The sequence below is a fragment of the Mustela putorius genome, unplaced genomic scaffold, assembly GCF_011764305.1.
Source record: "Mustela putorius furo isolate JIRA1106 unplaced genomic scaffold, ASM1176430v1.1 tig00537227_pilon_pilon_pilon, whole genome shotgun sequence".
NCBI lineage: Eukaryota > Metazoa > Chordata > Mammalia > Carnivora > Mustelidae > Mustela > Mustela putorius.
This window is the reverse complement of record NW_025422368.1, coordinates 38,155,799-38,170,044: the sequence shown is the minus strand read 5'-3', so window position 1 is coordinate 38,170,044 and position 14,246 is coordinate 38,155,799. Positions and strand designations below refer to the sequence as shown.

At 37.9% G+C, this 14,246-nt stretch overlaps 1 protein-coding gene across 1 annotated transcript in view; it reads right to left on the bottom strand.

The window, feature by feature from the left end:
- Positions 1 to 11,002: 11,002 nt before the first annotated feature.
- LOC101693310 (ovostatin homolog 2) overlaps positions 11,003 to 14,246 on the bottom strand; it is a 44,503-nt gene continuing 41,259 nt past the window's right edge. Inside the window, exons 32-36 of the mRNA XM_013049546.2 lie at positions 13,966 to 14,056; positions 13,533 to 13,601; positions 12,417 to 12,519; positions 11,628 to 11,703; positions 11,003 to 11,157 (exon numbers count right to left, since the gene is read on the bottom strand). Of these exons, the coding sequence (XP_012905000.1) occupies positions 11,651 to 11,703; positions 12,417 to 12,519; positions 13,533 to 13,601; positions 13,966 to 14,056 (316 nt within the window). The 3' untranslated portion in view covers positions 11,003 to 11,157; positions 11,628 to 11,650. The remainder of the gene's footprint in view (positions 11,158 to 11,627; positions 11,704 to 12,416; positions 12,520 to 13,532; positions 13,602 to 13,965; positions 14,057 to 14,246) is intronic.

The following is a 14,246-nucleotide window of genomic DNA, read 5'->3' as shown; positions in this document are numbered from 1 at the left end:
ACATTAAGTTTTGTTAACATTCATCATCTCGTATAAATACAAAAAAAAAGAAAAAGAAGAAAAAAAAATTTTTTCTCATGCTGAGGGCTCTTAGGATTTACTTTCTTAACAACTTTACTTTCTTTAACAATTTTCAAATGCTCTATGCACTATACAGCAGTGTTAACTATTGTCATTCCTAGGACTTATATCTTCTAACTGGAAGTTTGTACCTTTTGACCGCCTTCCTCCAATTCCCCTCCCTCATCCCTCAGCTCTGGTATCCACAAATCTAATCTCTTTTTCTACTTTTTTTCTTTTATTTTTAGATTCCACATATAGGAGATCACACAGTATTTGTCTTTTCCTAACTTATTTCATTTAGTGTGATATGATGCCCACATCATATTCTTTTTTAATAGTCAAATAATGTTCATTATCTATCATTTATCTATCTATCTATCTATCTATCCATCCATCCATCTATCACCTCACAATGAATGAGGCACTCTTGATCCCCAGATTTTTTAGGCAAAAACCCATTTACACCGTGGTTTAACAGTGGTGAGACCGTGTAACCCAGAATTAGACACTGTTTTTTAATGGAGAAAGATGCACCTTTCCAACCAATAGTGTCTTTTGCTGGGTTCTCACTGTTGCATGTTTCAGATTAAAAAAAAAAAAAAAAAAAAGGACCAAAGCCAGTCATCTTCTAGTGTTCAGATGTGAAAATATGTTAAGAAAACCTAACTCAAAATTACAGTTGATGGGGGCACCTGGGTGGCTCAGTCAGCTGGGCATTGGACTCTTGATTTCTGCTCAGGTCATGATCTCAGGGTTGTGAGATGGAGCCCTCTGTCAGGCTTTATGCTAGGTGTGGAGCCTGTTTTTGTTTTCTTTCTCCTTCTGCCCATCCCCCCTCCCCCAACCTGGCCCTGCTCTCTTCTCAAATAAATAAATATATCTTTTTTAAAAAATTGTAGTTTGTGGGATGCCTATGTGGCTCAGGCGGTTAAGTGTCTGCCTTCAGCTCAGGTCATGATCCCTGGGGTCCTGGGATTGAGTACCACATTGGGCTTCCTGCTCAGTGGGGAGTTTAGTTCTCCCTCTGCCTGCTTTGCCTGCTGCTCCCCCTGCTTGGACTCTCTCTGTCTGGAAAATAAATAAAATCTTAAAAAACAATTTCAGTTGGCAAGCCAAGAAAAGAGGGCTTTTATACATGTGACACTTGTCATAGCTTCATAGTCCAACAGGAAGAAGAATAGATTTTTTTTTTTTTTTTTTTTTTGGTGGCAACAGAGCGCTGCCCTTGTCTGCAGCCAATGAGAAGCTACCACAGCTTCAAACTCTCATTTTCTTTCAATAAACTTTTGCTCAAACAACTCCTTCCAGCTTCCCGGTTCCTCCATAAAATGACGCTGTTCTCCTTTGTTCTCTGGGCTTGCTTATGTCCACCATAATTTGCTTGTGTCAAATTGTAACTCCTATGCTATTCTTGAATAATCTCAATTTTGCTGGCTGAATTGTTCACCTTTTTTCTTTTACAAGGTTGACAAAATGTATGGCCAGCTTAAAGAGCATTGACCCGTGTTTTGTTCTTGTTCTATTTTCACTCACCTCTTTCTTTTCTTTTCTTTCTTTCTTTTTTTTTTTTTTTTAAAGATTTTATTTATTTATTTGACAGACAGAGATTACAATTAGGTGGAAAGGCAGGCAGAGAGAGAGGAAGAAGCAGGCTCCCTGCTGAGCAGAGAGCCCAATGTGGGGCTCAATGTGGAGCTTGAATGTGGGGCTTGATCCCAGGGCCCTGGGACCATGACCGGAGCCGAAGGCAGAAGCTTTAAACCACTGAGCCACCCAGGCGCCTCTGCTCACCTCTTTCTAAAAAGAGAGTCTTGTATTGTGTATTTCTTTGCTTTGAAGATTTTGGCCAAACCTAAAGAAAATTGGTCCCACTTAGTAGACCAAGACTGTCTTTGTGCCTTTAACCTAAGACTTCTCTACCTCACAGATAGGAAGGAGTTTCAGATTGGTGATCATGTACGTTATCCCTTATGAAAAGTAATAACATGTTTTCCCATTACTGATCCCTTGGCTTTTCTTTTTTTTTTTTTTTAAAGATTTTATTTGTTTGACAGAGACACACAGTGAGAGAAGGAACACAAGCAGGGGAGAAACAGGCTTCCCGCTGAGCAGGGAGCTCAATGCAGGGGTTGATCCCAGGACTCTGGGATGAAGACCTGAGCTAAAGTCAGAAGCATCACAACTGAGACACCCAGGCACCACCCCACCCCTGCTCCCGCCCTGGCATTTCTTTGCCCCTTGTCATAACACTCCCTCCAAGGTATAATTCTACAATATCACTGTGATTCTAAATTACATTCAGAACATTTTTACTATTAAATGCAGAATATAAGTCATACCAGCAATGGCACATATCTGGAAGTCAAATGTTTTTTAGGGCTTTATTAACATATTGTAATTTGATGCCTTAAATCTAACATCAGAGGAAATTCAACATGAGGAGCTTCGAAAAACAAGGTAATTACTATAAATGTTTAAGTTTGTTGAATGAGGAAAAACTTGCATAACACTTCCTTTTAATAAGAGGATTTGAGGGACGCCTGGGTAGCTCAGTGAATTAAGCTTCTGCCTTCCTCAGGTCATGATCTCAGGGTCTTGGGATCAAGCCCTGCATTGGGCTCTCTGCTCAGTGAGGAGTCTGCTTCCCCCCTCTCTCTGTCTGCCTCTCTGCCTACTTGTGATCTCTCTGTCTTTAAAAAAAAAAAAAAAAAAAAAAAAAAAAAAAAAAAGAGGAGTTGAGTTTATATTTACACATATACATGTAATCTAACCTGATTTGGTAGAGATAATCATAATTATTAATATTTGAAATGCTATTCTCCTGGTAAACATATATTAACCTTTAAGCTCACTAAATTGACTTCCCCATATGAGAATTCTCTAGATTACCAATTAGCAATCAGAATTTGTAGTGTCTACCCTTATAATTTCCTATCTGGGGCTCATGTTTGAAGTTATGGTTTATTTTCTTTTTCCATGGAATTATAATACTCAGAGAATGAGTCTCCTAACCTTATTTATACTTGCCTCTGATTATAAATCAGTTGCATTTGACTGAGAATATGATTGCTTATCACTTTGTGATGACTCCCTGGAACCTCCAAAGTGAATTTTTTGGAGTAGCCGATGTATGTGTATGTGTGTGCGTGTACACGTGTGTGTATATCTCTCAAACACACCCTCTAAATTTGATAACAGTTATCTAGCTGTTTAAATGGTAACAACGACAGAAGTGTGTATGTACCCCCAAACACAGACACACACAAAATTTTTAGGATAAATTCAATGAATAAGAATGTAATTTCTATAGGGAATGCTGAATGGTTGCTTCCGATTCCCAGGTTGGATTTTTTCATCAGACAAAACTGGTGTCACACTTCCAATATATGGTAAATCCCCCTTTTCCTATTCACATACAGACCAGTGTACATTTTTAAAAAAAGGTTTTATTTATTTATTTCAGAGAGAGAGAAAACGTGTGCGCACACACAAGCATGAAAGGTAGAGAGAGAAGCAGATTCCCTGCTGAGCAGAGAGCCAGAGGTGGAACTCAATCCCAGGACCCTGGGATCATGACCAGCTGAAGGCAGATGCTCAACTGGCCGAGCCACCCAGGTGCCCCTCCATTGCCCCTTGTATGGCAGAGATACGTTTCATCATGAAGTATAGAAGTTTAAAGTTGGGATAAGGCCTCCTCATAGTTACTAATAAAGGGGTCCAAACAAAATCTAAACTAACTCTCTTAATTTCAAGATCGTTGCTCTAGTCTAAAATGCATCTTGGGGTTCCCTTTATGGAAAATATCTTCAAAAGAACAGCGACTTCCTTTATGAAATCAGGAGAATGAGTCCAGTAAGTATCAAAATGCAATATCAAGGGGCATCTGGGTGGCTCAGTGGGTTAAGACCTATGTCTTTGGCTCAGGTCATGATTCCAGGGTGCTGGAATCAAGCCCCTCGTCGGGCTCTCTGCTTAACGGAGAGCCTGTTTCCCCCTCTCCCTCTGCCTGCCTCTCTGCCTACTTGTGATCTCTGTCTGTCAAATAAATAAATAAAATCTTAAAAAAAAACCCTTGAAAATGAAATATCAAGAAGACATAAGTCCAAGTCTGTATATTTGTGAATATATTGCAATGTTATTCATAGATACTGTATGCTTTTATTTCAATATATTTATGTATTTAATATACAGAGACATTTTATATCCAGTTACTCTTGTCTGCATTGAAAAATTATTGAAAAGTATATAAGCAATATATACTATTAAAAAGTAATAGGTAATAAATACTCATGAAAAGTCAAAACAAGAAAGAAAAAGACAAAATTATGTTTCCCATCTTAGTGAAAACACATTTTCAGTTCCAAAGTTAATTTTGAAGTAGAACTTCTGTTTTATCCTCCCCACCTTCCTTGCCTCACTTTCTTTAAAGTGCAGGTGGTAGTTATACTTTTTAATATAAAATATGAAACTTCTGGGAAGAAACCTCACCATTTTGCCAACTTTGACTATCATTACTTTGCAGAACATTTGGTGTTAGGGTAGAGGATAAAGGGCTAAGAGAAGTCTTCTGAGAAGTACTATGAGTCACGTAACAAATGAGAACTTGTCCTTCCCTCTGTGGAACCTGCCCTTGCTGAGAATTCTATCCACAACCTCAGTAGACAGATATTTCAAGCAGTCGAGGGTAAGCAATGCTTATCTGTGTTCTCCCCTCAGACCTCTCTTTGTGTAAAGACCACGGAGTATGTACCTGTGGTGGGGCTCTGTCAGGGGTAGCAAACGCACAGTGTTCTCTTCTGAGTTACTGTTACTGAAAATAATAAGATGTCTGTAGACTTGTTTTGGTTTTGGCATCAAGGTTTTCCCAGCAAGTTATAAAAATTTCCAGGATCTTTTTCCAGCGGAGTCAGACTTAGTCTTTCAGGCGGTGCATGACTGGGAATGGGAATGAATGCTCCGTGCTGGGAAAGGTTTGCAGTAAAGGCAATCCCTTTGCATAAATAAAGTCCTACTTTTGTTGTAGTCCACAGGAAACCACATTTACTCACCTTGTCTTTTTTTTTTTTTTCAATATTAGTATGTTAAGGTTGTGATTTGTGTGTAGAATTTTCCTTCCTTCTTTGCAAAGCAGTTACAGTGCAAAAGCTCAAGAGCCTCAAAAAGCTTGGATCTCAGTTCTTACCAGAGGAACGACCTTGACTAAGTTACTTATATTCCCTGTGTTTCTTTGTCCATAAATGAGAATGATAATAACAATACTTCATAAGCTTGTTGTGAGGATTAAGTAAATTAATATTTTTAAAGTGATTAGTACACAGAAACCCCCACAACGTGGAGGTGTGGGGAAACCAGAGATAAGCATGTGGGATGCCCTAGGTGTGTGGGTGGATGTCTTTATGATAATCACCTGTGACCAACAAACAGAAACCAGACCCTAAAAAGGAAGTAAGTAAGGTGTTATCAATAGAGATGTTAAGAAGGATTTAAGGTCCCTGGTTAGCTTTTTTTTTTTTTTTTTTTTTTTTTTAAACTAACCCTAAAGGCCCTCCTGGGCAACCCTATTGGGACCCCTCTCACTCTTGAGAACTTTTTCTGTCTCTTCACTTAATTAACTTCTTTCACTTTAAAAAAAAGGTGGTTAGTACAGCACCTGACACATAGAAAACCTTGGATAAGTCCCTGTCGAGACCTAGTATCACACACGTGTGTGTGTACACACACACACATACATACAAACCCACATACATACACATACATACACAACACCCAAAGTTCTAATTGTGAGGAACAGTACTGTGAATAATGGGTGACTCCTGTCAGTCATTTAGCACCTGTACTGGCCCCTCTCCAGAATGATTTCCCTGGGATTAGTAATCTAGAAAGAACTTAAAAAAGGAGATATCACAAGTTCTATATAAAGATATGATAGGAAAAGAAAAGGCGAAGAACTGGGGAAAAAATGATGAGAAAATCTTTATCAGCTGTAAGTAACAGAATGCCTAACTAATAAGAGACTTGGAAATATCAGCATTTCTCTCTTCTGTCACAAATTCTCAGGAAGGTGGTATAGGCGATGGGCAGTTTACCAATGCCTCCAAGGTGTCTCTTTCATTCTTTCTGCTCCACCACATGGTGAATCAGTATTGTTTGCCATTTTAGTGACAGCTTACCTTCTGCATTACCAAATGTTATTTATTCCCAGTAATATCTCAATGTTAAACAAATCCTAAACAAAGGAGTCGGCAGAAAAAGAGTGTTCCTCTTCTGAATCTTACTCATCTCTCTCCCTCTCCCTCTCCTTTTCTACCAAGGAGCAAAATTATCCAGATGCTGTCCCAAGAAACATCCCTGTATAGGTCCTTCGTCAGATTTGGTTCTCACATCTCCTTGCTAGACCAAAGTAGTGATCTGTAGTGTGTCCTTTACATATTCTTCTCTATGGCGGAAACACTCATAATCCCAATGAGTAAGGAAAGGGTTAAGGTATAGGCAGGGAGAGGTAGGGGCTCCTAGCTGGGCTCTGAAACTGTTCCTGGCAGGCAGAAGTGGACGCCAGAGTGAGGAAGAGGTAAGAGAATATACCAGACCACCTGGCCTGGGATGTTAGGGAGTATTTTTCTTTGGTGGCTACATTGTAATCACAGAAAATTGACCAGACCTCAAAGAAGTAAGTCATTAAGGATGTTATCAATAGTCCTTACTCAAAACCAAGGTGGCTTAAGAATCTCAGGGCCACAAGCTTCCTGGTCAAGCTGTCAATAATAGACTTTCACTAACATCTCTAAGTGGTAACCCATTCAGGCCCCCTCTCGCTCTAAAGAGCTTTTTCTTTCCTTTCCACTCTCCCCTTCACTTAATAATCTTCCACCTCACTTCACTCTTTTATGTCCCTGACATTTATTCATCCACTTTGTGAGACAAGAATCCTGCAATTCTGTTAACACCAGTTTCTAGAAACGCTGGTGGCTTTTGGCTCTTAGGTGGATTTGGCTCTGAAGATTTTCCCGAGTATCAGAGAAACTTTTCATCCAAGTTCCCCTTTCTCCTGAAAGGCAGCTTGGTTTCCCATATGGGTGCTGTGGTGGTATAAAGACCTAGCTCCCTTGCCTTAAGATGGGAGAATTCTAGAAGTCCATCCCAGCAGCAAAGCTCTCTTTGGGCTGAAATTTTTATTGGGATCCCTCGAAGCTCAGCTCCTCTCCCTGTGCAATCCAGATTCTTTTATCCTCCACCGGTGTTCTCCTTTAAAGCCCTCCTCAGTCAAACCCCCTACACGGAGATCTCCACCTTAGAGTCCATAGTCTAGGAAACCTGACCCCATCGACACCACTCACTGCCAGAGGGAACTGAGATACTGTGATTGGCTTAACAATTGTGATTCATTCAAAAGCACCCTGAGGCCAGAGCAATACACAAGTTTCTATTTTTCTAGTTGCTTTCACTGCCCGGAGTAGTCTTCCCTCAGACATCTATGAACCTAACTTCCTTCAAACTTTTTCTCAAATGTCACTGCCTCAATGAGGTTGAATGTAAATCTGCCCAATATTTCAGTCCTTCTCCTCTTCTCATCTCCCTGGGCATTCCGGATCCTCCCGTCCATCTCTACAGTTTTTATTTTCCGTAACGCAGCACCTTCAATTTCTTATATTTTGCCTATCTATGTTGCTGATTTTACGCCTACATCTGTTGTTGGATTATATCACGCGTATTGTATATCTCTCCCATTAAAATGTGAGCTCCGCAAGGGTTGCCGTTTCTTACTATTCTCAATCACTGAGAGAGCCTGACCATCTAGAAGAGGTTTTCGGCACATATAGGCACTCAAGACTCGTGGTCTGAACTAGGGCAGCATGGCAGTGTGGATAATATCAAGTGGATCAATGGGTCATTCATGTGGTAGGTCAACACTGGTCCATTATCAATAGTATCCAGTAGAATGTGAGAGATGAGACAGGGAAGTGGTTAAGGTTGATAGTCGGGCAATTGTTTAGTGATGATATTGTCATATACTGAGATGCGGAACTCAGTAAAAGAACCTGGTTTGGGGGTAAATGATGGATATTATTGAGGTGCCTGTGGGACATTTGGCTAAGGTATGGTACACAGTGGGATCCATGGGGCTGAAAGGTAGATGGACAGTCATATATTTGGGAATCCTAAAAATACAGATGTAAATTTTTGTTTCACAGGATTTTTAGTGTGTATAGTGAGAAGAGAAAAGGACTTGCTAGAATCATGATGAAAAGCACAATTTAATGTTTGGGAAAAGAAAGTGGAGCCAAGACAAGAAGATCAGTTAGTATCTAGACAGTACGAAGGCAATGTGTACATTATGGGGAGGAAGGAATCAAACTTTTAAGTGGTGTTGGAAGAAAAATAGAACAATGACAGGAAAGAGGCTGAGACCTAAGAAAAGAGAAATAAGAAAAAAATTGATAGAATGAGGAGGAAGTCTAAGAGGGTGAAATTTCTTGAAGACAGTAAAGGGGATTTTAGGGTTAACTATTTCATGTACTTGTTAAATATATACATAACTTATTTCAGAATGCAAAAAAAAAGTGTGATTACTACATCAAAACATGATAGAGGGAATGAATTATTCCTGTTGTCCATGTACTTTTGTTTAGGGGGGCAAGAGGGGCAAGTGTCATGTGCTGCTTTGATAATGTGAGCCTCGTCAAGATCAGAGCCATACATCTTCCATGAAATATTCCATGGCGGTCTAGTTCACCAAAGATCCCTTCTTAAATACACACATGTACCCATAGACATACACTATCACATCAAAACTTGGCATTTCCCACTCAACATTCCTAAACTGGACTATCCGATAAGCCCCATTTTATATAAAACTGTGGGCCAGGGATATGATTTTGTTTTTTGGTCCAACATAAGCTGGAACAAGGTTTCAATGCAAAAGGCAAGTAACAGAGCTCTACTGTTCATTAATAGTCTTTTATTCTTTAGAAGATATTTAGATCTCTGGACTCTGGGAAACAAATTGAGGGTTGCAGAAAGGAGACGGGGAGGGGATGGGAACCAGGTGATGAGTATTAAGGAGGGCACATGTGGTCATGAGTGCTGGGTGTTAAACCCAAGTAATGAATCGTTAAACACTAAATCAAAAGCTAATGATGTACTCTATGCTGCCTAAATGAACATAATAATAATAAAATGATATTTAGATCTCAGTTCCCTGTCGCCTCCCATACTCACCAAGAAATTTTGCAAATGTAAACATTAAATTCTAGACTTTTTCTGTGCCTTGAATCATAGCCAGTGGCAGACCTCCCCATACCCTTCTTGCAAGTTAGAATTCGAGAAACAATTTTATTACATCAGTGAACTAACTACTTAATACATGCCAAGTAAAATGAGAAGTGAAAATTTTTTATTTTGGCAAAAAAACAAACAAACAAACAAACAAAATAGTTTCCCACAGAAGACATCATTTACCACAAAGTAACTTCCTTTATTTTACTTGAATCTTTAGCCCAAAATGTACTAGAAGAGTCCTATTTTTCCTTAAATGAAATCCCCAAGTATGTAGAGAGCCTAGGGTGTTTTTCAAAATTCTGAGCAGTGATATCATACATACCCCTCTGATGTGCAGTGTTTTGATAAAATAAGAGAACTGAGAAGATATAAATAAATTCTTAGCACAGTGAAATAAACTTTTGTAGCACGAGATGTGGGTTGACACCAGCAGTTTAATCTATGATGAATCAATTAATAAACAATTTATTTTTAAAATTTAATTCTATTATTTTTTTATGTGCGTTCCAAAATTCATTGTTTATGCGCCACACCCAGTGATCCATGCAATACGTGCCCTCCTTAATACCCACCGCCAGGCTCACCCAGCCCCCCACCTCCTTCCCCTCCAAAACCCTCAGTTTGTTTCTCAGAGTCCACAGTCTTTCATAGTTTGCCTCCCCCTCTGATTTCCCCCAACTCACTTCTCTCTGTCTCCCCATGTCCTCCGTGTTATTCCTTATGCTCCACAAGTAAATGAAACCATATGCTAATTGACTTTCTCTGTTGATTTACTTCACTTAGCATAATCTCCTCCAGTCCTGTCCATGTTGATACAAAAGTTGGGTACGCTTAATAAGCATTTATTAAGGGCCTGATTGTAATTTAGGCACTATTAGCAGTATACCCTGGGCAGGGAGCCTACAGAAATAAGTAAGTCTAACCATCATTTATTAAAACACTTTATTTTTAATTTATTGAGCACTGATAGATTCTAGGGCACTCAGTTTCCATTTTTTTTTTTTTTAACTCTATGACTGGAGAATTGATCTGTATCTGTTTTTTATCTGTAGCAGTATCTCAGCAGGGATAGAAGCCTGTATGAAAGTCGGTAGAGAAATTAATTTTCACTTCTATCCTTATTTTCTCCAGTTTCTTCCTGCCTCAGTTCTCTCAATATTACTTTATTGCTTTATCAGTAGTGTTCATGAGCAAAGGATAGACATTGAATATTGCTTTTCAGGAATAAGTGACAAGATCAGTACAATAAAATATTTTCAAAAAGATAAAATAACCTTGAATTACCCTCTCAATCAAGTAAGGGAACTCAATAAATCCATCAATTAATTTATGATTTTCTAAATTCTTCTCCCCCATTCTTTGATGGTATTTCATGGAGAAGAGTCTGTGTGTTTTGTGTTGTGTGTGTTTCTTTTATTTCCTTGAGCTCATATGAAGTCCTTTCCAACTTAGTCTTTTTACCTCACGTCCGCTGACCCTGGCTTTCTCTCTCTTTCTCTGGATATTGGAGGATTCCATATTATGTATGCCATAATGTCTAAAAGCTTAAACTCAGAATTGATGACAATAAAGGAAATTATGAGAGTTGTCATCAAAGAAAATCCTGAGTTTTCTAGGATGAAAATTTTGTATAGTATACTGAAAAAAAAATCACAGACTCGGATGAGAAATGAGAGCATTTTATGGGATAATAAAGAAATAAAGTCTGATGAGAAGTCAGAGGCAGACTGCAGTATATTCAGTACAGAAGGTGGTTCAGGGTTTTCTTTCAGGTTTGATACAGAAGAATGAGTTTGTTCAAAGTAAATAACCTTCCACCTGGGATTTAAAACAGTTTAAACAATAAGTACTGTGGGTATTTATGTATAAATAAATATATAAATACAGCTATGCAAGCACACATATATACAAACATATACAAACACACACATACATATGTCATATGTATGTGGATATGTATGCATATAAGTCCATATGTATTTAATGACCTATCAATTTATAAAACAAAGATGAGTGATTTTTAAAAATGAGACATGGATAAAAGCCACATATATAGTTGTAAATTCTCTAAAGCTATTTTAAAGAAATAAATAAAATCTTAATGACTATTAGAATATGTACCTGGTGCACATAGCTGGTCAAATCCTGTGACTTATCACAGACTTCTCCTTGCTTCATCCTTTTTTTTTTTTTTTTTTTTTTTTTTTTTTTTTTTTTTTAGGTTTTCACTTTAGTAACAGATGTGTTTTCAATGGTTTCAATATTTTCGATATTTGTAATTTCCTTACCTTTTCCTAGGACTTTATCTGTCTCACTGCAAAACTGAAACACTGTTGATGTTGTAAGAAACAAGGCCATATTCATCTGGAAAATAGGGGGAAAGTTTACCCTTTTTAAATCTCCAACAGCCAGATTATGTCAGATAGTACAGATACATCAGATCTAATCTTTCCAATAATTTTCCAAGATAGTCAATCACTTCTCCATTTTCTAAATCCAAAAATGCCCTATTAAAGTTTAAGGAACTTGATGCAGTATATTCAACTAGTAAATGACAGAGCAGGAATTCAAATCCTTGAATGACATTCAGTGAGTAACTAACAGCACTGACCTTTCAGGGAAAATTTTTATGGTCTTTACAACATCCTAGTAATTGTTTTCGAACCTAATCTATCAAGACTTTCTTATAATATTTCAGAATATTGCCTGCTCCCCTTCTCAAATCAAAGTCCATCAAGGTTGCATGAAATGCTAAGTCTCAGCATTAACAACAGCAAAAATAACAACAAAGAGACTTTGAGGCTGAGCATGGTTTGCATTTCAAGTTGAAGAGGCCCCCTTTCACACTATATCAAAAGGGTTCTAGGAATTGAAAAGCCCTGGTAACTGGAAAATGACCAAGTCAGAATATATATCAGGGAGGAAAAAATATCAATATATAAAGTAAAACCAGTCACCATTTAGTCTTTCATGATGGAGGATAATTTTGAAAAATTTAGTGGCTTTTGGAAAATTTAGGGAGTCTTAGATCCAGATATCATGTCCTGTAGCTTTCAGGCATGGCATTGCTTGCCTACCTTTTTCATAATAATCATAGGCCATAACTGGGGCTGGCTGAATATTAGACACAAGGTTGGTTTGCTCAACAGAGAAAGTAAAATGGTTTGCTGTACCAAAAACCTGTAAAGATACAAAGTATAAGTACATCAGGTCTGCATCACACAAAGACACAAATCATAAATACATTAGGTGTAAATACATCAGCAGGTCTGCAAAACGAAAATCACGGGGCAAATGATCTACAGAAGTTCATGATTTACCCAATTAAACAGATCTAAGGTATCAGGATCTTACATAATGACAAAATAATGAGTTTGGTGATATTAAATGAGTGAAATTTTAAGTTCCATTGCTTATACTGAGGTGCAAGAAATTTAGTTGAAAGCGTTGAGGTAATGTAGGCATTTGTGTGACCTGTAGCGGTGTACACATAGAAGAGATGACTCTAAAACTCATGCCAGCCTTTGTTGGAGTTCAGGTCAGACTATTAAAGAATTATACATCTGCTCTGTGGCCCTACTGTGTTAAATGCTGTGAAGAACAAAAAACAGAGACCTGATATTTCTGACTTGAGAGTCATCTAGTAAAGTAGCCAAACCATGTATGAAATAATGTTAGAGTCAACAGGGAGAAAATAAGTTATCAGTGGGATTGAAGAACACTGATCATTTTTAATGTCCTGTATTTTCTGACAAACCCTATGATATTTACAGTTGATCCTTGAACAATGCAGGGGTTAAGGGCACCAAGCCTCTGAGCAGTTGAAAATCTGCATATAAATTTTGAATTCCCCCAAAACTTAACTACCAACAGCTGTTGACCAGAAGCCTTACTGATAGCATAACACATATTTTGTAGGATATATGTGTTTTTATGGTATTTTTTACAATAAAACAAACTAAAGAAAGTGTTATTAAGAAAATCATAAGGAAGAGAGAATATATTTACCGGATTGTACTGCATTTATAAAAAATAAAAAATCCTGTGTGTGTGGAACCCAGGCAGTTCAAACCTATGTCATGCAAGGATCAACTGGGTATATTCATTTACATGTGAATAAAATATAAGCATCCAGTTACCTTCAGAAAAGAAGAGAAAGCCATGGAAGAAAAAACAGTTACTGCTCAACTTACAGTTTCCAAGTAGAAAAGAATGTGGTCATTCTTGACTTCAGTCTTCATGACTTGGCCATTGTTTTCAAGCTTTATAGAAATTGGCAGGGAGGGATAGGAGAATAAATAGTAAAGAATACCTTCCAGTGTTGAATGTTTTATGCTTTTTACTTAACTGATTGTCAGGAATCTATATTATGGATGTTTCCTGTGCCATGATATTTTCATAAACACAAGTAGTGACTAAATAAAGAACTAAATTATGAACTATGGGAAAATGACTGCCAGTTGTTACAAATTAAAAATACTGTCTCTTCAGCATAACAGCAGAAATAAACATGAACTCTGAATAAATCTGTTTAAAGGAAGAACTGTATGACTTTATTTGGCTAATGAATTATTTTATCTGCACATTATTGCTTCTGTGCTGAAAGGGTAGGCTTCTGTTATTTACCTCCTCAATGGATGCCATGACTGGAGTAAATCCTGACAGCATTTTTATATCAACGACGACCATATTGGAGTTATTGCGAATTCCAGTATACCTGAAATTTAAAAACAAACACAAGTTTAGATAGCAGTCTAGAATAATGACTATCTTACAGCAAGGATGGAGGATACATAGATACCAAGTGGCTTTATGTCTGGAGCAGAGGCAAAAAGCTGAAGAGGGAACACCTGAGGAAGTCACTCTCAAACGTTTGAAAATAGGCACAGCTAGATAGACAAGGGACA